Genomic DNA, 22,839 nt, shown 5'->3' with positions numbered 1-22,839 from the left:
CTCATTTCAGACGCTTGTATCCATGATCTCATTCTTTGGGTCACTATCCAGAGCTCATGACCATAGCTGAGGGTTGGAACGTAGATGGATGGTAATCTAGAGCTTCTCTTTGAGGCTCAGCTCCTTCTTCACCACGATGGTTTGGCACAACGCCTTCATTACTGCTGACGCTGCACCAATCCTCCTGTCCATGTCTAGCTCCATTTTCCATCACTAGTGAACAAGATCCCGAGATATTTGAACTCTTTCACTTGGGGAAGCAACTCCTCTCCAACCCAGAGGGATCAATCCACCAGTTTCCGTAGTAGAAAGTAGTTTATTTAAGAAAATTCACATAAAAATCAACCAAAATCCAGTGAATTTCGCTGGATTGTGGTTGCTTTTTTGTGTGAATGTTCTTAAAGAAAATATTAGAAGTTTTACTGATATGTACGGAATCACTTTAGATATTTTTAGGATTTTTTTGGAAGATTTTTACTCATTTTTTGAAAATATTTACAAGAATTTTCTTGCCAAATTTGAAAGATTTTTTAAAATAAAACTTTGAAGGGAAACTTTTAAAGAATTATTGGACTTTTCTTCCTGAAGGTTTTACAAATTTTCAGAAATTTGTGGAATTTTTTTGCTGAATTTTTGGATTTTTTTCAAACAAGGAAACTGCATTTTTTGGTGCCTGTAAATGAGGACAACAGGAGGTTAAAGAAGCTCTGTAAGTGTTCTATAAGTGTGTTTATGGTGTAAAATGGAGGCTAATTGTTGCTGAACAACGACTCTACACGTATCCAGAGTTCCTCCACTGAGCAGCTGCTTGGATCAACAATAACCAACCTGTGGGTCTGTCAGACCTCAGGCCATCATTAAAATCATTCAAATCTCCAACCTGAGCACACAAAGCTTTGCAAAGGGGGGCGGCAGACGGACCCGGCCTCGACCTGTCCCATCGCGCCCATGCAAATGTGTCAATGGTCCGGCTTCCTGCTCAGACGCTGTTTGCATATCCTGGCTGCCGTCTTTCAATTTGGTTTCAGATAACACGTTTTAATATCACCCTCGAGGGAAAACACTCCAGAGAGTTTCCAGAGTCCACCGACCGACTCACGGCTCACGGCTCACGGGTCGACACAGATGGCAGGGCAAGGCGACAACACTGAGACACAAAATGACACAAAACAACACAAAAAAGACACAAAACAGCTGGAATGAGACATAAAATGACACAAAACGACAAATCCAGCCCAGAAATGGACCAAAGATAGACACAAAGCAAGACAGATATAAAAGAAGGCAAAAAAAACTGAGACACAAAATGACAAAAACAAGAGCAGCTAGTCGTTTTCTGTGTGCTTTTTGTTTGTCGTGTGTCATTGTTGTTTTCTGTCTCGTTTTTGTCGTTTCCATCCTCCAACAGTGTTCCTAAAGAACGGGTAGAGTAAAGCTATGTCCTCTCTTCTATTTAACATCTTTCCTGATTGAATGTCTCTCTCTACCTCCTATTATCAGGATCAGACTCATTCTTTGGACTGTTTTCCATCAGTAGTCAGCAGTAACAGCTAGCTAAACATCTAGCTTCTACGTTAGCATGGATGTTAGCAAACAGCACAGAAAACATGGAAGCTGATTATTGATCAATATGCATCAGAAACTGGATTTAATTTCATGTTAAATCTAAATAAAAAGCCTAAATTGCCTTAAACAATAACTAGCTTTTCTGTTTGTTTTTATGAAATTTATCCATTGAAATGAAAATAAAAATCTTTATTAAGGCTGTTTTTATCCAGATGTTGCCTGTTTTGTTAAATGACAGATATTATTTAGCTAAAAATGTTTCATAATTGATGAATATTTGTCAGTAAACTGGTTTATTTTCCAAACATGTTGAAGCTCAGATGTTCTCCAGCTCCAGAATGAATCTTTTTCTGGTTCTTGAACCTTCAGAGAATTAAAACTGAATGAAAGCTATTATTGTGTGTTTTTATTCTTTTATTGACCCACTTTCCCCCTTTATGTGGGCCATCTTCTATCTCCATCTGTAATTACAGCTGGATTTGAATAGATTAGAAACTCCTCCACCTCCAGGCAGCGCAGCAGCAACAATACCTGTGTGCACAGGTGTGTGAGGCTGCCGACCAATCAGAGCGCTCCTCGTCCACGGCCTGTAATTACACGCAATTAAAGGAACACATTAAAGTTAGTTGAGAGAAGAAGACATGGAGCACTGCAGCAGCTGGAACACAAACGTAACAACACACAAAGACACGAAAAAACAATAACACAATTAAAGGAAGACATGGAGCACTGCAGCAGCTGGAACACACACATAAAAACACACAACACGAAAACACAACGACACGAAAACACAACGACACAAAAACAAACGACACAAAAACAAAACGACATGAAAACACACAGCGACACGAAAAGAAACGACACGAAAAGAAACGACACGAAAAAACGACACGAAAACAAACAACGACACAAAAACACAACGACACGAAAACATAACGACACGAAAAAACAACGACACAAAAACAAACAACGACACAAAAACAAAACGACACGAAAACACGACACGAAAAGAAACTACACGAAAAGAAACGACACGAAAAAACGACACGAAAAAACAACGACACAAAAACAAACAACGACACAAAAACAAAACGACACGAAAACACGACACGAAAAGAAACTACACGAAAAGAAACGACACGAAAAAACGACACGAAAACACGACACGAAAACACAACGACACGAAAACACGACACGAAAAGAAACTACACGAAAACACAACGACACGAAAACACGACACGAAAACACAACGAGACGAAAACACAACGACACGAAAACACGACACGAAAACACAACGAGACGAAAACACGACACGAAAACACGACACGAAAACACAACGACACGAAAACACAACGACACGAAAACACGACACGAAAACACAACGACACGAAAACACGACACGAAAACAATCGACACGAAAACAAACAACGACACGAAAAGAAATGACACAAAAACAAACAACGACACAAAAGCAAACGACATGAAAACACACAACACAAAAACAAACAACGACATGAAAACACAACAACACGAAAACAAAGAACGACACGAAAACAGACAACGACACGAAAACAGACAACATGAAAACACAAACACATTAAAACACAAAAAACACACTAAATCACAACAACACAACAGAAACAGCAGAAAAATTCCAGAATTCCTACACTAAGGAACGATGTGGAGGAATGTGACGATCAGCGTCTGTCTGTCAGAACCCAGAAATGGATTTGGATGAAATTTCCAGAGAAGGTCAGAAATGACACAAGGACCACCTCACTAGATTCTGGCAGTGATGCAGCTCATAGTCTGGATTAGTTAAAGATTTCCGTATCATTACCAGATAGCGGCACGGCGTCACTGTAACCATGACAACCAGTGAACACGACATCAGCTGATTGTGATCCTACTACAAATCCACCTCTGAGGACTTATCAGGACTTATCCATCAGAAATGATCCAAGGAACAGCTGATTAAACTGTGGGGGGGTTTCTGAGGCGCCCGCTACGTGTTTAGATCACGTGATCCGGTATCCAAACATAACGTACACACACAGAACACACGCCTGTGGTTTAGTTTGTGGGTACATCTATATTAAATGGACACATTCTATGATTTCTGATCACCAATAACAAATCAATAAATGCTGCATTTCTGACATATGAGCAGCCTTGGAGGAGGACTGAGCTCTGAGGGCTTTTCTAGTTCTGATACATTTTCTATCCTCAGCTTCAGGTGAAATCATTCCTATGTTTTGTTTTTCTAATGTTTCATGATTATATTTCCTTTAAAAGCAGCCAAATGATTTTAACATAAATAATCGGCTTCATGCGGCTGAAAGTGTCTCTGTTAGTTTAATTCCAGAACGTCATGTAAAAAGCTTGTAAAGTAAAATTACAAAACTACAAACATCTGCTGTTAATTTCAGATCAAATGATGTTTATGAAGTGTATAGTCCATGTTTATGTGTAACTTTACACAAAGATCTGAAACATAATGACTCATTAAGGAAGTCACCTTCAAAATAAAGTCTGAACTGGATGTTTAAACTGATAAATATGATCATAATTACAACAATAAAAGGTTTAGTTCAGGATTTAGTCAGTCTGATGAGAGGTTCTACACGGAGCAACACAGTAACACAAAAAATACAAAATAAAAACACAACCACACTATAAAAACACACGATAACACAACAGTAACACAAAAAATACAAAATAAAAACACACAACACACAATAACACAGTAACACAAAAATACAAAATAAAAGCACAACACACAAGAATAACACACAATAAAAACACACAACAACACACCATAACACAGTAACACAAAAAATACAAAATAAAAGCACAACCACACAATAATAACACACAATAATAACACAACAACACACAATCATAACACACAACCAAACAATAAAAACACAACAACACAACAGTAACACAACAAAGACAAAATAAAAACACAACCACACACAATAATAATAACACACAACAACAGAGTAACGCAAAAAATACAAAATAAAAGCACAACACACAAGAATAACACACAATAAAAACACACAACAACACACCATAACACAGTAACACAAAAAATACAAAATAAAAGCACAACCACACAAGAATAACACAACAACACACAATAATAACACACAACCACACAATAAAAACACAACACAACAGTAACACAGTAACAAAACAACACACAATAAAAACACACAACACACAACAACACTACAGTAACACACAGTGACACAAAAAAGACAAAATAAAAACACAACCACACACAATAATAATAACACACAACAACACAGTAACACAAAAAATACAAAATAAAAGCACAACACACAATAATAACACAACGACACAATAAAAACACACAACACACAATAAAAACACACAATGACTCAGGACCAGGACCAGGACCAGGACCAGGACCAGGACCAGGACTCTGGTCTCTGAGCGCCGAACGCGGAGAAAAACGCGCCTCTGATGTGGTGCGTTCAGGGACGGTAGGGAAAGTTTGGACACGTTGATCTGACAGGTGGTTCCTGGAGGCCTGAAGGGGAAGTGGAGCTGAAGCTCAGAAAACCTTTCAGTAGAGACAGACATGGAACAAAAACTACTGAGATAGATTAAAAATATCACAATATACATTTAGAGTCTTTCCTACCATTTCTATCATAACTGAAGATTTATTCCAATATTTATTTTGTCCTTTGGCACCAAAAACTAAATTAAATCAATTAAATGTCACCTTTTAAATGTACTTTTTAAATAAAACTCTATTTTTAGTGTGTTTTATGTAGTTTACCTCGTTCCAGATGGAATAAACTCTTCAGGTGTTTCTAAACAGTGTAAAATTAACATCTAATGCATGGAAATTTACTGAAATATTATAAATAAATACAATATAATGTACTTGTACTTTACTTTAGTGTTAGTATTTCCATGTTGTGCTACTTTAAACTTGTATTTTGTGGGCAGAAATTGGACTTTACATTCATTTTAATTGTCTAAATACCAGTTATCTTACAGATTTTGTTGTATATTATTAAAAATAAACCTCCCATCAGTGTATAAAGTTTACACATGAATGGACTAATTTATGATCCAGAAATGCTGCGTAAAGAGAAGAGTTTATTCTGTAGTTTTACTTTATATTACTTAAACAGTACTTTTTACTTCATTACATTCATTTTAAAGTTTTAGCTGCCAGCTACTTTAAAGATTTTATTAAATAATATTATAGAATAAAGCACATTAAAGTTTTATTTGTCAATTTTTAAGAGTTTTACTTCAAGAAATGCTTTTTCTTAACCACTTGTTCACATGTTTCTGATAAAATCTTCATTTTCTTGAAGCTGAACTCGTTTTCTCCACGTCTCCTAAAACTCAGACTGCCTTTGAACGCTCCAATTCGCGCATGCGCAGTGCGTCCAATGGGCCGAATACCGCCAAACGAGCCGGGATACAGAGGAAGGGAGGAGAAGCGGGTAGGAGGAGGCAGCCGCAGTTTAAATTAATGTCAACCTGCCTCCAGTCCGGAGAAGCAGCCGAGAGAGCGACGGATCCAGAGAGCCGCTGCAGGAGCCATGACCCGGCGGCCCAGAAACAGGTGACCGGAGGCCGCCTCCGTCCTCCCGCTGCCGCTTATTTCTGCTTTCACACTTTATTCCCTCCGTCTGGTCACTTTCTGTTCCTCTGAGCCCCGCGGGGCAGAGCGCGCCACTGACAGGTGGTCATGTGCGCTTTTACGCACGGCGCGCTGCTCCACGCCACGCCGCGCACCCGGACCGTAGCGGACCGGAGAGACGGCAGCACCGGGCAGCGGACCGGTTTGTGCTTCTGTTAAAGTGAAGTTTGAGCAGATCGGATCCGTTTGGTTCCAGCAGCATCTAGAGCTGCAGCAGCTTCTAGTTTCTCTGTTCCTGCAGCTTTTCCTTTTTCTGTTTCTGCAGCTTTCAGCTCTGCTCTGTTCTGGTCTCTGCACTGAAACTTTCTTGCCGATTCCTCTGAAAATAAAACGTGTTTTCTGTGTGAAGCTTCGCAGCGTTTTTCAGGACTTTTTCATCTTTAATTGTTGGTTTAATGTTGAGAAGCTGCGAGTTTGTTGGAACGTTTCAGAGAATTTTAATGTTTCGTGAACAGTTGGTTTATTCTCTCTGTGTTATTACGGTCAGGTTTAGCTGAGTTTTATATTATTTCTGCCGCGTTTCAATGTTAAATGTGTAAATTATTCACTTTATAATGAACTCTGCAGCGTCTTAACGTCAATATTTAAACTTTTTAACTTCATTTAAAACACGAATCATGATGTTTTTGTGGAGTTTTTATGTTAAATATGTAAATTGCTGACATCATTAACTCTGCAGGATCTTAACTTTATTATTTAAACTTTTTAACTGAATTTCTTTCATTTTTTAATGTTAAACACATTTACGCAGCACATTATCTGTATAAATAACGCGTTTGGACTTGACTTTCTGTTTTTTTCGTGACTTTTTCCTCTTTTCGTCCTAAAAAACGCGCTGTTTTTGGTCTAAATGACGTTTTTTTGAACGTTTTTTGATGGTCTGAGCAGAACTCGTGATAAAAACTCGCGTGTTTTTTCACTAAATTGAGGAATAAGGAAGCTGAAGGCGCAGCTCCAGTTCACCTGTCGCTCCGTACCTGGCTGCCTCTCCGCGTTCTGATTGGCCGCTCAGCTGTCGGAGTGCGTGTGCGCGCACATGCACACTGTACAATGCGGGCTGCAGGTCTGAACACGTCGGGGTCACACAAAAAGTTGTGATGCATGCGCCAAACCCAGTATCTGTGGAAACCAACAACAGAGAACCAGTTCCCCTCCTGCCCCCCCCCCCCCCCCTGTGGGCGTCTTGGCCCAAAGCCTGCAGCCAAACCTTCAGGAAGGACTGGTTCTGTTCCTCCTCAGCTGCTGCGCGCTTTATGCCGCTCCAGGATGATTAGGGAGTAGTTTGGAACTTATTGTGCTTTTTTATTTCCCGTCTCTTTCATGCTGGACTCCACCTTCAGTGTTTACAGCAGCGAGGAGGATGAGGAGGAGGCCGAGATGTACGAGCACGACTACGACGGCTCTCTGGCCAAGACGGGCAAACGGCACCTCGGTAAAACCCGCTGGACCCGAGAGGAGGTAGGCCTGGTTCTGGTTCTGGTTCTGGCTCTGGTTCTGGCTCTGGTTCTTCTCCACCTCTAACTCTCTGAGGAGGATCTCCAGCTGACAGGTTTCTGTTTTCCAGGACGAGAAGCTGAAGAAACTGGTGGAACTTCACGGTTCTGAAGACTGGAAGCTCATCGCCAGCCTGCTGACGGTGAGTTGAAGAACCTGGAATAGTTCTGTTGTTTGTCGTGCAGCTGCTCAGAACTTCATGAATGTCGTGTTTGCTTCGTGTTCCGAGCAGAACCGGACGGATGTTCAGTGTCAACACCGGTGGCAGAAAGTTCTGAACCCGGAGCTGATCAAAGGACCGTGGACCAAAGAGGAGGACCAGAGGGTGAGGAACCGAGTCAGACACGTGGAGGAGGAGCTGAAACACCAAAACATCCAAACCCTCAACTCTGCTGCAGTTTGACAGCGTTTAGAAAGACTAAATGAGATAAAACACCAAAATATGTACATGAGGAAGCACTGAAACCTTTAAATAGAGGCGAAGAAAACACTGTTATTACACACATGGGAATAAAATCCACTAAAGTAGAACAAAATATATTGAAAATAAGATGTTCAGAGTCTTTCCCACCATTTCTATCATCTTTTCTTCCGTTTATGGCACCAAAAAACTAAATTAAATCAATAAAATGTGACATTTTTGTCACTTTTTAAAGAAAACTCTATTTTCTAGTGTCTTTCATGTAGTTTGTTGCTTATTCCAGGTAAAAGATGAAGTGTAAAATTAACATCTAATATGTGCACATTTACTCAGATATTACAGATAAACACTAAAACCTAAACTGCTGCAGTTTGACAGCGTTTAGAAGCACTAAATGAGCTAAAATAGCTCCACTGAGAAGCACTAAAGGCTCCACTCTGCTGCAGTTTCAGGAACAAAAACACCAGAAATGAGCTGTAATTTTGAGAATATTTCACCAATACACCGACTTTAAGCTTCTTTTCAAATTAGAAATGCAAAACTTTTTGGATATTTTGCCCATTTTTTCACCGTTATCTGACATTTTGGAGGACAGGCAGCAGAAAGCAGCAGACAAATGAGAATGAAAGTAAAGCTGAGCTGGACTTCAGCACGCCGTGGCTGCAGATTACTCAACCTTCCTGACTAATAGTTGGATCTGCACTGACTCATCCATTAGCCGGTGTGAATTCATCTGCAGCTATTCTGAGGTTTTCTTCATTAAAAACTTCTTAGAGCTTCTTAAATGTGACTCTGACCTGATATCTTCAGAAAACAACACGTTAAATGACGTTTTCTGTGATAAAAATATAAGTTACTGCTGATTTGCAGGATGTGGAGCAATGCATTGTGGGATTTTTAGGGAACAGCAGCTCAGCTCTGGTTCCATTTTGGGGATTTTTGTGCTCAAACTTTGCTCAGAATGTGTTTCTTTCTGATTTAAGTGGATTTTTCTGGACTTTGTGAACAAACGGAGACATTTTCGTGAGATTTTCGAGTCCAAACGAAGTGTCCTGTAGCGTTTTTTCAGCTTTTTTACAGCTCTGGATCCTCTCAGATCTGAAAACAGAAGCTTTGTGTGTCGTCCAGCAGGTCAGATTGATGCGTTTTAAAGTTTGAAAAAGTGGAAAAAAATATTTATTCTCACAGTGAAACTTCTGATGTCCACATTTTCTACATTTTTGGGAAATTTTTGAACATTTTTGGGGGGAAAAAATAAATGTTAAAAATGTTTCTTGAGAAATTTGATTTTTTCTGAATGTTCTTAAAGAAAATATTAGAAGTTTTACTGATATGAATGGAATCCCTTTAGATATTTTTACGATTTTTTTTGGAAGATTTTTACTCATATTTTGAAAATATTTACAAGAATTTTCTTGCAAATTTGAGGCGTTTCTTTAAATAAAAATTTTAAGGAATTATTGGAATTTTCTTCATGAAAGTTTTGCAAATTTTCAGAAATTTGGGGAATTTTTTTGCTGAGTTTTTGGATTTTTTTTAGACAAAGAAACTGTATTTTTCGGTGCCTGTAAATGAAGACAACAGGAGGGTTAAAGCAACGTCTCTGAAGCAACCCCTCCTCCGTTGGCTCACCCTGCCGTTGCTCAACCCCTCCGTCCTCTGGAGTTAAATTTCCACCCAGATGCTGCAGTAATGATTAGCAGAGCGGCTAACGTTGCTCTGGAAACTCCCAGCAGGTGTCTGAGCTCACCTGGATGACGGCCTCCTTCCTTCTCTGTGCTGCTGCAGGTGATCGAGCTGGTCCAGAAGTACGGAGCCAAGCGCTGGTCCGTCATCGCCAAACACCTGAAGGGTCGCATCGGGAAGCAGTGCCGTGAGCGCTGGCACAACCACCTGAACCCGGAGGTGAAGAAGACGTCGTGGACCGAGGAGGAGGACCAGATCATCTACCAGGCCCACGAGAAGCTGGGGAACCGCTGGGCCGAGATCGCCAAGCTGCTGCCCGGCAGGTGAGGACGGAAACGAGAATGAGGTTAAAGGTCGTCATGAGGAACCTTATCAGGGGTCCACAGATGTTCTCTGAGAGCTTCTGATAAGCAGATGTCTCCTTGCAGGACTGATAACGCCATCAAGAACCACTGGAACTCCACCATGAGGAGGAAGGTGGAGCAGGAAGGCTACCTGCAGAACTCGTCCAAGAACGCCGGCTCCTCGCTCTCCATTGGCCACGGCTACGTCAAGACGGCCAATCACGTCATGGGCTTCCCCCACCACTCGCCCAATCAGCTCCCTCCGCTGTCGCCGCTCAACTACAACTTCATGTCGGACAGAGTGAGTAAAAATAAACAACAGAACCAGAACCAGCATCTGGAAACTGATCCCAGCTTCTTCAGAGAGAACATTTTGAACATTTTCTGACATTTCAGAGACCAAACAACCAATTTTTAATCAATATTTAAACTAATTATTAGTTTCAGCCCTTTAATGAACCCTCATCAAACCAAACTCCATTCAAAAAAGTTCTAATTAAACGCAGACAGAGAATGTTTATGAATAAATCCAGAGTTTTAGCTCCAGGTTTGGTCGCCTCCAGCAGATTTTAGGATCAGGATTCATTTTAAAAATAAAAATCATTCTAATGCCTGTGATTTTAGCTTCTTCACTGTGAATATTTTCTGCTTTTTTTCCTCTAAGACACCAAACTGAAAATCTCTGAGGAAACCTGATCTATATTTTTGACATTTTTTGACATTTGAGAGACCAAACAACCAATTTTTAATCAATATTTGAACTAATAATTAGTTGCAGCCCTTTAGTGAACCTTCATCAAATCAAACTCTGTTCAAAAAAGTTCCAATTTAAATCCAGACAGAGAATATTTATGAACTAATACTGATTTGTAGCTCCAGGTTTGGTTGCCTCCAGCAGATTTTAGGATCAGGATTCATTTTAAAAATAAAAATCATTCTAATGCCTGTGATTTTAGCTTCTTCACTGTGAATATTTTCTGCTTTTTTCCTCTAAGACACCAAACTGAAAATCTCTGAGGAAACCTGATCTATATTTTTGACATTTTTTGACATTTGAGAGACCAAACAACCAATTTTTAATCAATATTTGAACTAATAATTAGTTGCAGCCCTTTAGTGAACCTTCATCAAATCAAACTCTGTTCAAAAAAGTTCCAATTTAAATCCAGACAGAGAATATTTATGAACTAATACTGATTTGTAGCTCCAGGTTTGGTCGCCTCCAGCAGATTTTAGGATCAGGATTCATTTTAAAAATAAAAATCATTCTAATGCCTGTGATTTTAGCTTCTTCACTGTGAATATTTTCTGCTTTTTTTCCTCTAAGACACCAAACTGAAAATCTCTGAGGAAACCTGATCTATATTTTTGACATTTTTTGACATTTGAGAGACCAAACAACCAATTTTTAATCAATATTTGAACTAATAATTAGTTGCAGCCCTTTAGTGAACCTTCATCAAATCAAACTCTGTTCAAAAAAGTTCCAATTTAAATCCAGACAGAGAATATTTATGAACTAATACTGATTTGTAGCTCCAGGTTTGGTCGCCTCCAGCAGATTTTAGGATCAGGAGTGACTTCTTCTTCTTCAGTGTGAATATTTTCTGGTTTCTTTCCTCTGAGACAAAAAAACTGAACATCTTTGAGGAAATTCTGATCCACATTTTATGATATTTCAGAATATATTTCAGAACCAAACAGCTGATTAATGAATTCAAAACCTTAACATTCATCAAACCAAACTCTATTTAAAAAGCTTCCATTTCAAAAGTTAAACCTGATTTTTTAGCTCCCATTTGTTCGCCTCCACCTGATCTCTGTTGATCTCAGCTCCTTCAGTTCAGATGTCTTCATCATGAAGTTAAAAACAGAAGTTCTGCTGTTTCTGTTTACACAACACTGTTGACAACAGAGCAGAGCCGATGAAATATTAATCACCAGATAATCGCTTTGAGCAGCTCCTTGTTTGTGGTGCAACATGTGAACTATTAGCAGAAACTGAAGGTGAACTGGTTTTACTGCTTCTTTTTTGTTAGCTGTTAGCGACAATCTGCTCATTATTTCATATAAACATCACAGGATGGTCACAGGAAAAAAAACTGCCTATTCTCGGTCAGTTTGTGACGGCGCATACATTTACAAAATGACAATAATGCTCACTCTAAATGAAAGGAAAGTTTTTCCATCATCAAACATATTTTCTAAAATAAATATTTCACAAATTTTACCAGAGTATGTAAACTTATGAGGAAAACAACGGAATCTTTGGAGAAAACGAGATGTTTGATGAAACACTGATGCACATTTTTCACCATTTTTCAGACCAAACTAATGGATTAATCCAATAAATAATCATTACTGGAACCTTCATCAAACTATTCAACATAGTTCACAATTAAAGATGAATATTTTTCACCATTTCTAGACCCTTCCAGACGAAACTAATGGATTAATTCAGATCTATAATCACTATTTGTAGCTCTACAGTGACCCTTCATCCAATTATTTTCAATAGTTCCCATTTAAAGGTGAATATTTTTCATAATTTTCTGACATTTTTGAAACCAAGCTAATGGATTAATCTCATGAATAATCATTGTCTGCAGCTCTGCTGTTAACATCGATGTGTTTGGACCAACAGGTGCCGTTCCCCATGGCGTTACACCTGAACATCCTGAACTTCTCCAACATCCCTCACCCCGGCACCGCTGCTATCCAGGTAGAAGAGGCTGTAGAGCTTTACTGGAGGGTTTACTGGTTTACTGGAGGGTTTACTGGTCTACTGGAGGGTTTACTGGTTTACTGGAGGGTTTACTGGTCTACTGGAGGGTTTACTGGTTTACTGGAGGGTTTACTGGTTTACTGGTTTATTGGAGGGTTCACTGGTCTACTGGAGGGTTTACTGGTCTACTGGAGGGTTTACTGGTTTACTGGAGGGTTTACTGGTTTACTGGAGGGTTTACTGGTTTACTGGAGGGTTTACTGGTCTACTGGAGGGTTTACTGGTTTATTGAAGGGTTTACTGGTTTATTGAAGGGTTTACTGGAGGGTTTACTGGTTTATTGGAGGGTTCACTGGTCTACTGGAGGGTCTACTGGTTTACTGGAGGGTTCACTGGTCTACTGGAGGGTTTACTGGTTTACTGGAGGGTTCACTGGTCTACTGGAGGGTTTACTGGTTTACTGGAGGGTTTACTGGTTTACTGGAGGGTTTACTGGTCTACTGGAGGGTTTACTGGTTTACTGGAGGGTTCACTGGTCTACTGGAGGGTTTACTGGTTTACTGGAGGGTTTACTGGTTTACTAGAAGGTTGACTGGTTTACTGGAGGGTTTACTGGTTTTACTGGGAGGTGGAGCTGTGTTTAACCCTGAATGTTCTTCCAGAGACACTATGGAGACGAGGACCCGGAGAAGGAGCAGAGGGTGAAGGAGATCGAGCTGCTGCTGATGTCCACGGAGAACGAGCTGCGAGGCCAGCCAGCGCTGCCCGTGAGTCTGAAGCATGATTTATGTTTGACCCGGCGCTGAGGACAGTGGTCGGACATAGAGAGGAAACATCTGGGGGGTCTGTTTCTGCAGAAGTGGTGAAATAAGGTCCTTATCGGCTCGCCGAGAGGCGCCTTGTGCAACCTTTACAGTAGAGTTCCCCTTCTCTTTTCTCAGAGAATGCAGCTCCGAACGGGCCGAGAAAAGTCTGGATTAAAAGCTGCACCTGAGCTGGAACCAGTCAGAGATCAAACCACACAGGATTTAACACAGATAGTCCAGATAGAACAGCTCCAGCATGGTCCATGTAGAAGGATTCTGGTAGTTTAAAGATGCAGCAGCTGCTTTTACGGTTTTCTCTTTCCTAAAACTAATATTCTCATCCATAAAAACAGCTGATTATAGAGTCATAAGTTTATATTCCCTGGAAATGTATTAGTTTGATCTGAAAACAATCTAGAAATGGTGAAAAAAAAATGAATATTTAAATTAGAACTTTTCTTAATAGAGTTTGGTTTGATGAAAGTTCAGTCTGGAGCTGCAGGTAATGATTATATATCTGGATTAACTGATTAGTTTGGTCTGAAAAATGTCAGAAAAATATTCATCTTTCAAGTGGAACTATGCTGAACAGTTTGATGGAGGTTCCAGTAATGATTATTTTCTGCATCAATCCAGTAGTTTGATCTGAAAAATTATGAAAAATGTGGATCAGAGTTTCCTCCAGTGTTATATTTAATATTTAGCATAGTTGACAGCTCTTTTGTTCCTTAGTGATGAATGTAGCTGCTGCAGAAATTCATCCTGATTCTAAAAACATGGAGGCGACAAGTCAGAGCTGAAGTCAGATTCATCCAGAACTTTATGTCTGGAATTAAACTGGAACTGTTTTAAATATGGTTTGGTTTGATGAAGGGATATTTTTAAAAGATGTAGGCGTTTGGATTTGTTTTCTACATTTCTGCTCTGTATCAATGAACTTTTTTGCATTTGCCCTGTTGACTATTTAGGCAGCCTCACAGCTAGTTAGCCTGACAGCTAGTTAGCCTGACAGCTCGTTAGCCTGACAATTAGCCACACATTTTGCCAACAATTTGCTAAAATAACCTGACAGTAACTAAATCAGTAGCTAACAACTGTGGACTATCTAACAGTGTTTGTAGCTAACTACAGTAACCATGGACTATCTTCTATCTTATAACAATGTATATAAGAGTTATATAAGAGTTACTTGCACCTTTCGTGACTTTTTGCACCCCTCTGTTTGTTCCTAAGAGCTCTGTAACAGTAAATTTCTCCTTTGTGAGATCAATAAAGTCTATCTTATCTTATCTTACAGTAACCGTGGACTATCTAACGGTGTTTGTAGCTAACTTCAGTAACCGTGGACTATCTAACGGTGTTTCTAGCTAACTACAGTAACCATGGACTATCTAACGGTGTTTGTAGCTAACTACAGTAACCGTGGACTATCTAACGGTGTTTGTAGCTAACTACAGTAACCGTGGACTATCTAACGGTGTTTGTAACTAACTTCAGTAACCGTGGACTATCTAACGGTGTTTGTAGCTAACTTCAGTAACCGTGGACTATCTAACGGTGTTTGTAGCTAACTACAGTAACCGTGGACTATCTAACGGTGTTTGTAGCTAACTTCAGTAACCGTGGACTATCTAACGGTGTTTGTAGCTAACTTCAGTAACCGTGGACTATCTAACGGTGTTTGTAGCTAACTTCAGTAACCGTGGACTATCTAACGGTGTTTGTAGCTAACTACAGTAACCGTGGACTACCTGCTAATGGTGTCTTCATGGTTTCTCCTCCAGATGAACCTTCCCTTCCAGAGCTGGACCAGCCATGGTTCTGTGGGTTCTGATGGACCGGTTTTGTCTCTACCTCACCACCAGACAGCCGCGCCGTCGCTGCCGCTGGACCAGAGCTGCCTGCCGGAGGAGAGCGCCTCGGCGACACGTGCCCACGGCAACAGCAGCGGGGGCGGCAACAGTAACCATAGCAACAACAGCTCAACACAGTTCTCCAACCAGATGCCAGAGTTCATGGAGTCCGTCATCGACTCGGTGAGTTTGGTTCATCTCCAAACACGTACCTCCTCCTCTGATTGGTTGATTGGTTGGTTGGTTGATTGGTTGGTTGGTTGGTTGGTTGACTGATTGGATGATTGGTTGGTTGGTTGATTGACTAATTGGTTGGCTGGTTGGTTAGTTGATTGATTGATTATTGATTGATCCTTTAGTTCCTGAACCAGTCGATGAGCCCCGAACACTCGGACAGTGACAGCGTCCCGATGACTTCTCCGGTCGACTCCAAACCTCTGATGGACTCAGTTCGGTCTCAGAAGGAGAACGAAATGTGAGAATCTTCTCCTGCAGCAGATCCACCAACTGATCCCCGTCATCTGTGGAGTCAGAGTTCATCTTCTTGTTGTTCTTCTTCTTCTCTTCTACAGGTTCAGGACTCCGAACATCCGCCGGTCAATCCTGGAGTCGACTCCTCGGACGCCGACGCCCTTCAGGTCGTCGCTGGCGCTGCAGGAGGACAAGTACGGACCTCTGAAGCTGCAGGTGAGGACTCATCAGGTGTGTTTGCTGCTCTTACCTGTCTGTTGGGTCTGGACTCACCTGGATGTTCATGATGTTTCCAGAACACTCCTCTTGAGCAGCAGATGGTTGAGTCCATCAAACAGGAGCCCATGGAATGTTCCATCGATCAGCCGCCTCTGAAGAAGATCAAGCAGGAGGTACGATCACAAAACACAAAAACACGAAAAACATGAATGTGACTCAGAAAAAAAGCAGTTCATTGGTGTTTTTATTCAGTCACAGTATTAATATTTTCAGACATAATCATAGTTTCTGTCATTTTATTTATATTTTCAGGCATTTTTTATACTATTATTGATCTTTTTCATTACATTTTCTCACAATTTTTTTAATACCTACAAACAGAATGATAGTTTTCAGAGATTTTATTAATTTTTAAAATATTCTTAAGGTTTTTCGACATATCTTTTTCTGATATTTTCTTTAATATTTTCTGACATATTAAAATATTTTAGTAATATATTCAGACACCTTATCGATATCGCATTTTGATAAAATTTAGGTGCACATTTTAACAATTAATTCAATTTAATGCCGTTTTCTGACATTTCATTAATATTTTTGACATTTTTTATAACATTATTGATCACTTTCATTGTACTTGTTTGACATTTTATTATTATCTGCAGACAGAATAATAGTTTTGGGACATTTTAATAATATTTTTGGATTTACTATAATATTTTTCCAACATTTTATCAGTATTTTCTGACATTTTCTTCTATAATATTTCAGTAATGTATTCAGACAGCTTATCACTATATTGGGCATTTTAATAATTAACTAAATGTATTGTTATTTTCTGACATTTAAATAATATTTTTCTGACATTTCATTAATATTTTCAGGTGTATTCATATTACATTTCAGAATTTTAAAGATCTTTTCGGACACTTTATTAATATGTTCCCAATATTTTAATCTTGTTTTTCTTATTTTAATCAGATTTCTGGACGTATTCATGTCTGCAGATTTTTATTCTAATCTCACCTTTAGTTTCTAGCTTATTTGTTGTTTTGCAGCAGGTTACTGGTCAGTGTGTGGTTTTAATAACTGTCTCTGCAGCATCACATGAAGCTGCATATTTGTATTTCTCTCTACATTTATTCCATGCATGTTGGTGTTTACTGGTTTGCTGGTTTTCTTCAGGCCGAGTCTCCCTGTGAGAGGAGTCCCTGCATGCAGTGGGAAGGTCAGGATCTCCACACTCAGCTCTTCTCGCCCAACAGACCGCCTCAGGAAGTTCCTGTAAGTTCACCTCTGACCTCCTCAGGTGTCCTCAGAACTGACACAGAGCTTAGAAGGAGAATGAAGTCTTTCTGGATGAATCCATCAGATGTTCCTCAGATGTCCGGTTTGGTCCAGAGATCTTCAGTTTACTGTCAGAGAAACCAGAAAATACTCAGATATTCCAGAAAGATGAAGAACATGCAGCAGCTGCATCATCAATAAGTCATAAATACGATGGTTTGTAGCTGCAGAGACTCAATAAATCCTGAATAATGTCGACAGCAGAGCCGCAAAGATTCATCGATTAGTTGTTGAATTAATCACATTAATCGTTCTGTTCACTGATTAATCAGTTTAAGTATTTTTATGTGATTTTAGCTTTAATTCAACAGAACTTTCAGCTAAAATTACATTTTTGGGACTAAAACGAGCAATTATCTCTGTTAGTGACCAATCTGCAGATATTTAATGGATTATTTTTATTGTTTTTGTCTTTAAAGTGTCACAGGATGATATAAAAATGTGTTAAAACTAACGATTATGTCTTTAAATTGGCTTTTGTTGTTTGTCCAGCAGTCATAAACTGTTTAATTTAAAGTAAGTGATTATTTAGAATGAACTGTGATTTCAGCTTTTTAAATGTGAATATTTTCTGGCTTCTTCGTTGGACAAAATAAGACATTTGAGGAAATCTGATCCACATTTTTAGATATTTGATGATATTTTAGAAGCAAACAGCTGATTGATTCATACAGAAAATGATCAATAAATACATTCATTAATATATTTGATTTTAAGGTTAGTTAAAAAATAAGGATATTTGAAAAAAAGCAGAATATTGGATTAATAATTGCATTTATTGTTAATTATTTCAGCTACCCATCTCTTATTTAGTTGTTTCTGTTGTACTTGAGGCTCTAAATATGTTTAACCTGTATCTGTTTATTCAGTCGCCTTTAAAGCCCTTTATACTGTATTTAACCTAATTTATTTACATTATTCTATATTTGAACCTAATTTAGATCAAGTTTTATTGACATGTTTTTGTATTTTAAGTCATTTAAGTAGAGTTTTATTGACATATTTTGGTATATGTACCTGCAGGACCTGCTAACGAGCTCGTTACTGACTGAGGACGGCCTTAAATACCACCTCCCTCACAGAGGAGTGAGCAGCCCCATACAGGTGAGCCCAGGTGTTCTTCAAGTTAACTTTATCAGCACTAAAATCCACGACACTGTGCTTCCTGCACCTGTTTCTGAACATACAGTCATGGAAATAATTATTAGTCCACCCTTGCTTTCTTCAGGTTCTTGTTCATTTTAGTGCCTGGTACCACTGAAGGTTTATTACCTGAAGAACACATGAGCAGGACTTTAGATGCAGCTGGTTCCAGAATACTTTAGGTCCTATCTGACCTGTTTCAATGAGACACTAAATGACAAAAATGTGAGACAAAATGGTAAAAATTACATAAAATAGCAAAAGAAATGAGACACAGAATTCCAAAAATCACACAAAATGACAAAAATGAGACAAAGAAATGTCCTATTTGACATGCTTCAGCTTCATTGTATTCCAGGGTCTATAAGAGGTCATTTCATGTCATCAGCAGCACTGCACATGTAAAAGTCTAGAGTGGTTTCCTGTTGACATTCAAGCCGTAGCATAACTCAGAAGCTGTCAGCTCTCACATAACGCCTAAAAATAAAGAATTCTGTGAAGCCACAAAGGCAGCCATCATCAGTGAGAGACAGGTAGAGAAAAAACTGAAGATCTGCAAGACAGACGTTCATTACACCAAGAAAAAACAAACCCAGCATGGTTCTACCAAACTGCTAGCTGGTCAGGAAACGTCTTTCTACCACCAGATGACCGTCACTCATCTGTTCCTGTCAGGAATCATCCTCAGACCTCCAGGAACCTTAAAAATGAGTGGACACTGTGGAGAAATGGGACTAGCTCGGTAAGGACAGTTGGAAAGCGACTTGTTGAAGCTGGTCTGAAGTCCCACAGGGCAGGAAGAAGCTCTTCATCAAGGAAAGGCAGAGGAAAGCCGGTTACTGTTTGCTGGATCACAAGGATTGGACTGTTGATGATTGGGCTAAGGTTCTCTTCAGGGATGGATTCAGTTTTGCAAACCAGACTGTCTGCCCCTACAGTAAGACATGGGGGTGGATCAGTGACCATCTGGGGTAGTTTCAGTCTGGGTGGAACAGGGCAAATGCACCAGGTCATGTCTGGGGCTACTCTAGAAAACAGTCTTCTTCCATCAGCTGGAAAACTCTTTCCTCCCTCCAATGACTGGATTTTCCAACAAGACGAGGTCAGTTAAAGCCTGGATGGAGAACCAGAACACTGGAACCATGACTTGGCTGCTCAATCACCAGATCTAAATCCAAATGAAAACCTGTGGAACATCATCAAACGCTAAACGGAGAACCACAATCCAAAGATTATCTCGTGGGTGCCCTCCTTCCTCGGTGTTGATCAGCCCATGACACCTCCAGAGGGTTCAGCAGTAAATCCCAGGTTCACCCTCTAGATGTCTTCTGCTCACCTGAAGGTCCAGGTGGAGTCCTTTCTCTTCATTCACAGCCACTGACTTCCCTTTTCAGCTGCTTTCAAGAGGTTCTTGGCCTTCCCGTGGGCCTTCCCACGTACTTCCATCTCCCAGAGAAACCTGGATGTTGAGATGGCTACGAATCCTCTGCAGCCTGCTTCTACTGGTCAGACCCTCACCTTCCAGCTCTGTATACCTCAGCTTCTTGTGCTCATCAGCCTCCTCTACTGAGCTCTCATTGTGGGCTCCATGATGTAGACATGGCTAAATGAAGCTGACCTTAGCACCAAGTCTGGTCACAGGTTGGAGGATGCGAAAGATCAGCATCCTCCAATCATAGCCCAAGAGGACCCTCACCCTCCCAGACAAATGTGGTTTCTTGCCATCGGGTGGACGTGGGTGGAAGGACGTTAACACTCACACTCATGGTTGGTGGCCACATGAGGCGTGGAAGTAGCTCTAAGATGGCACGCTTCTCAGCTGTTTTTGTTGTTTTCATTGTATTTGTCCAAACAAATGGACCTTTAGTGGTACCAGGCATTAAAATGAACAAGAAATAGAAGAAAACGAGGGAAGGGAGGTCTGATGATTGTTTCCACGACTGTAACTTTATTAACACTGAATCTAACGACGCTGTGTTTCCTTTAGCTGTTGTTGAATATAACTTTATTAACACTGAATCTAACGACGCTGCGTTTCCTTTAGCTGTTGTTGAATATAACTTTATTAACACTGAATCTAACGACGCTGCGTTTCCTTTAGCTGTTGTTGAATATAACTTTATTAACACTGAATCTAACGACGCTGCGTTTCCTTTAGCTGTTGTTGAATATAACTTTATTAACACTGAATCTAACGACGCTGCGTTTCCTTTAGCTGTTGTTGAATATAACTTTATTAACACTGAATCTAACGACGCTGCGTTTCCTTTAGCTGTTGTTGAATATAACTTTATTAACACTGAATCTAACGACGCTGCGTTTCCTTTAGCTGTTGTTGAATATAACTTTATTAACACTGAATCTAACGACGCTGCGTTTCCTTTAGCTGTTGTTGAATATAACTTTATTAACACTGAATCTAACGATGCTGCGTTTCCTTTAGCTGTTGTTGAATATAACTTTATTAACACTGAATCTAACGACGCTGCGTTTCCTTTAGCTGTTGTTGAATATAACTTTATTAACACTGAATCTAACGACGCTGCGTTTCCTTTAGCTGTTGTTGAATATAACTTTATTAACATTGAATCTAACGACGCTGCGTTTCCTTTAGCTGTTGTTGAATATAACTTTATTAACATTGAATCTAACGACACTGCGTTTCCTTTAGCTGTTGTTGAATATAAGTTTATTAACACTGAATCTAACGACGCTGCGTTTCCTTTAGCTGTTGTTGAATATAACTTTATTGACACTGAATCTAATGACGCTGTGTTTCCTTTAGCTGTTTTTGAATATAACTTTATTGACACTGAATCTAAAGACGTTTTGTTTCCTGTGTTTCCTTCAGCTGAGCTCCTGGGAACAGGCGACCTGCGGGAAAACTGAGGATCACCTTTTGGCGTCGGAGCAGAAGTACATCAACACTTATCCAACCAGGACGCTGGTCATGTAGGCGGAGCCTGGGCGGACGCTGGGGATGTGGGCGGGGCCTGGGCGGACCGTCTTATTTGTTGTGGTACAACAGTTTGGGAGAGGCTTCGTGCCGATCGGTGTTTTTACACTCACACTCGTTGGGATTTCAACCAACCAAAGACTCTGTTTTTTACGAATCTTTTATATTCGCTTTGGGTTTTTATGAACGTACTCCTGGTCTGTGTTTTTACTGTTGTATTATAAAATGGGAAACGGTGATTGTGTTTGCATCGGGCTGTATTTTTAATTACAAATTTTGACATTAATATAAAGAACAAGTTGATTAATTTATTGTTTTTTGTCGGCCGACGGAGCAGTGTTGTTTAAAGTATTTAAGCCCTTCTAGCATTACCACTCGGCATGTTAAGGATTTCAAACTGACCTCTGGATTTCACTTCCTGTTCGCTTTTCACGGGTCTGCTGAGAATTTCAAGTGTTTGACGAGTATTAGCGCGTCGCCAGCTTTATTTCACGAGGACTAAATTCATTTCAACGCCTGGTGTATTTGTGGGACGAGAACAAACTGATCCTAGAGTTTATTTATGAGCTTCACCCAGTGGGAGTGGCACCAAGCCAATCAATCCTCCGTCAGAAACACTCACTTTTATTTGTGCTGCAGAGAAAACGCCCAGCGGAACCTTTTCTACGTTTTTTACAGCCGGTCGGCGTCCAACACTGAGCAGTTCATGTTTTTATGCCTGTTTTTGATACTAGCTTTGAGCAGAGATTGTTTTCATAAACGCCTTTTTACATGCCAAGTTTTCATGTTTTTATACTTTTCTAAACTGCCTAGTAAATAAAGTGTGCTGTTTTTATTACGACCTGCTGTTCATCTGAGTTTTTATCACATCTACACACTTTCTGGATGCTTTCACTTTACTTCTGGTTCATTTTTACTCACTGTGGTTTAATTTGTCCTGACTGTAGGCTCACTTTTTCTCACTGAAGACCCATTTTAACTCACTGTAGACCCATTTCAACTCACTGTAGTCTCATTTCAACTCACTGTAGGCTAATTTTTCCTCACTGTAGGCTCATTTTAACTCACTGTAGGCTCATTTCAACTCACTGTAGTCTCATTTTTCCTCA

The 22,839-nt window shown here is 39.8% G+C and overlaps 1 protein-coding gene across 2 annotated transcripts; it reads left to right on the top strand.

The window, feature by feature from the left end:
* Positions 1-5,995: 5,995 nt before the first annotated feature.
* myb (v-myb avian myeloblastosis viral oncogene homolog) lies at positions 5,996-22,571 on the top strand. 2 transcript variants are annotated; one of them, XM_022214797.2, is made up of 15 exons: positions 5,996-6,187; positions 7,606-7,723; positions 7,830-7,901; positions 7,992-8,084; positions 9,969-10,189; positions 10,295-10,511; positions 12,855-12,932; positions 13,598-13,702; positions 15,526-15,777; positions 15,954-16,069; positions 16,167-16,281; positions 16,362-16,457; positions 17,470-17,568; positions 18,655-18,735; positions 21,626-22,571. In XM_022214797.2, the coding sequence occupies exons 1-15, from the start codon at positions 6,165-6,167 to the stop codon at positions 21,728-21,730; spliced, it is 1,791 nt and encodes a 596-aa protein (XP_022070489.1). In that variant the 5' UTR covers positions 5,996-6,164; the 3' UTR covers positions 21,731-22,571. The 2 variants fall into 2 exon arrangements, with proteins under 2 accessions (XP_022070489.1, XP_051792673.1); XM_051936713.1 differs by lacking the exon at positions 5,996-6,187 and adding an exon at positions 6,232-6,407.
* The last annotated feature ends 268 nt before the right edge of the window (positions 22,572-22,839 follow it).

Source organism: Acanthochromis polyacanthus, chromosome 16, assembly GCF_021347895.1.
Source record: "Acanthochromis polyacanthus isolate Apoly-LR-REF ecotype Palm Island chromosome 16, KAUST_Apoly_ChrSc, whole genome shotgun sequence".
Taxonomy (NCBI): domain Eukaryota; kingdom Metazoa; phylum Chordata; class Actinopteri; family Pomacentridae; genus Acanthochromis; species Acanthochromis polyacanthus.
Note: the sequence above shows the minus strand (reverse complement) of the source record. Positions and strands in the feature narration are given on the sequence as shown.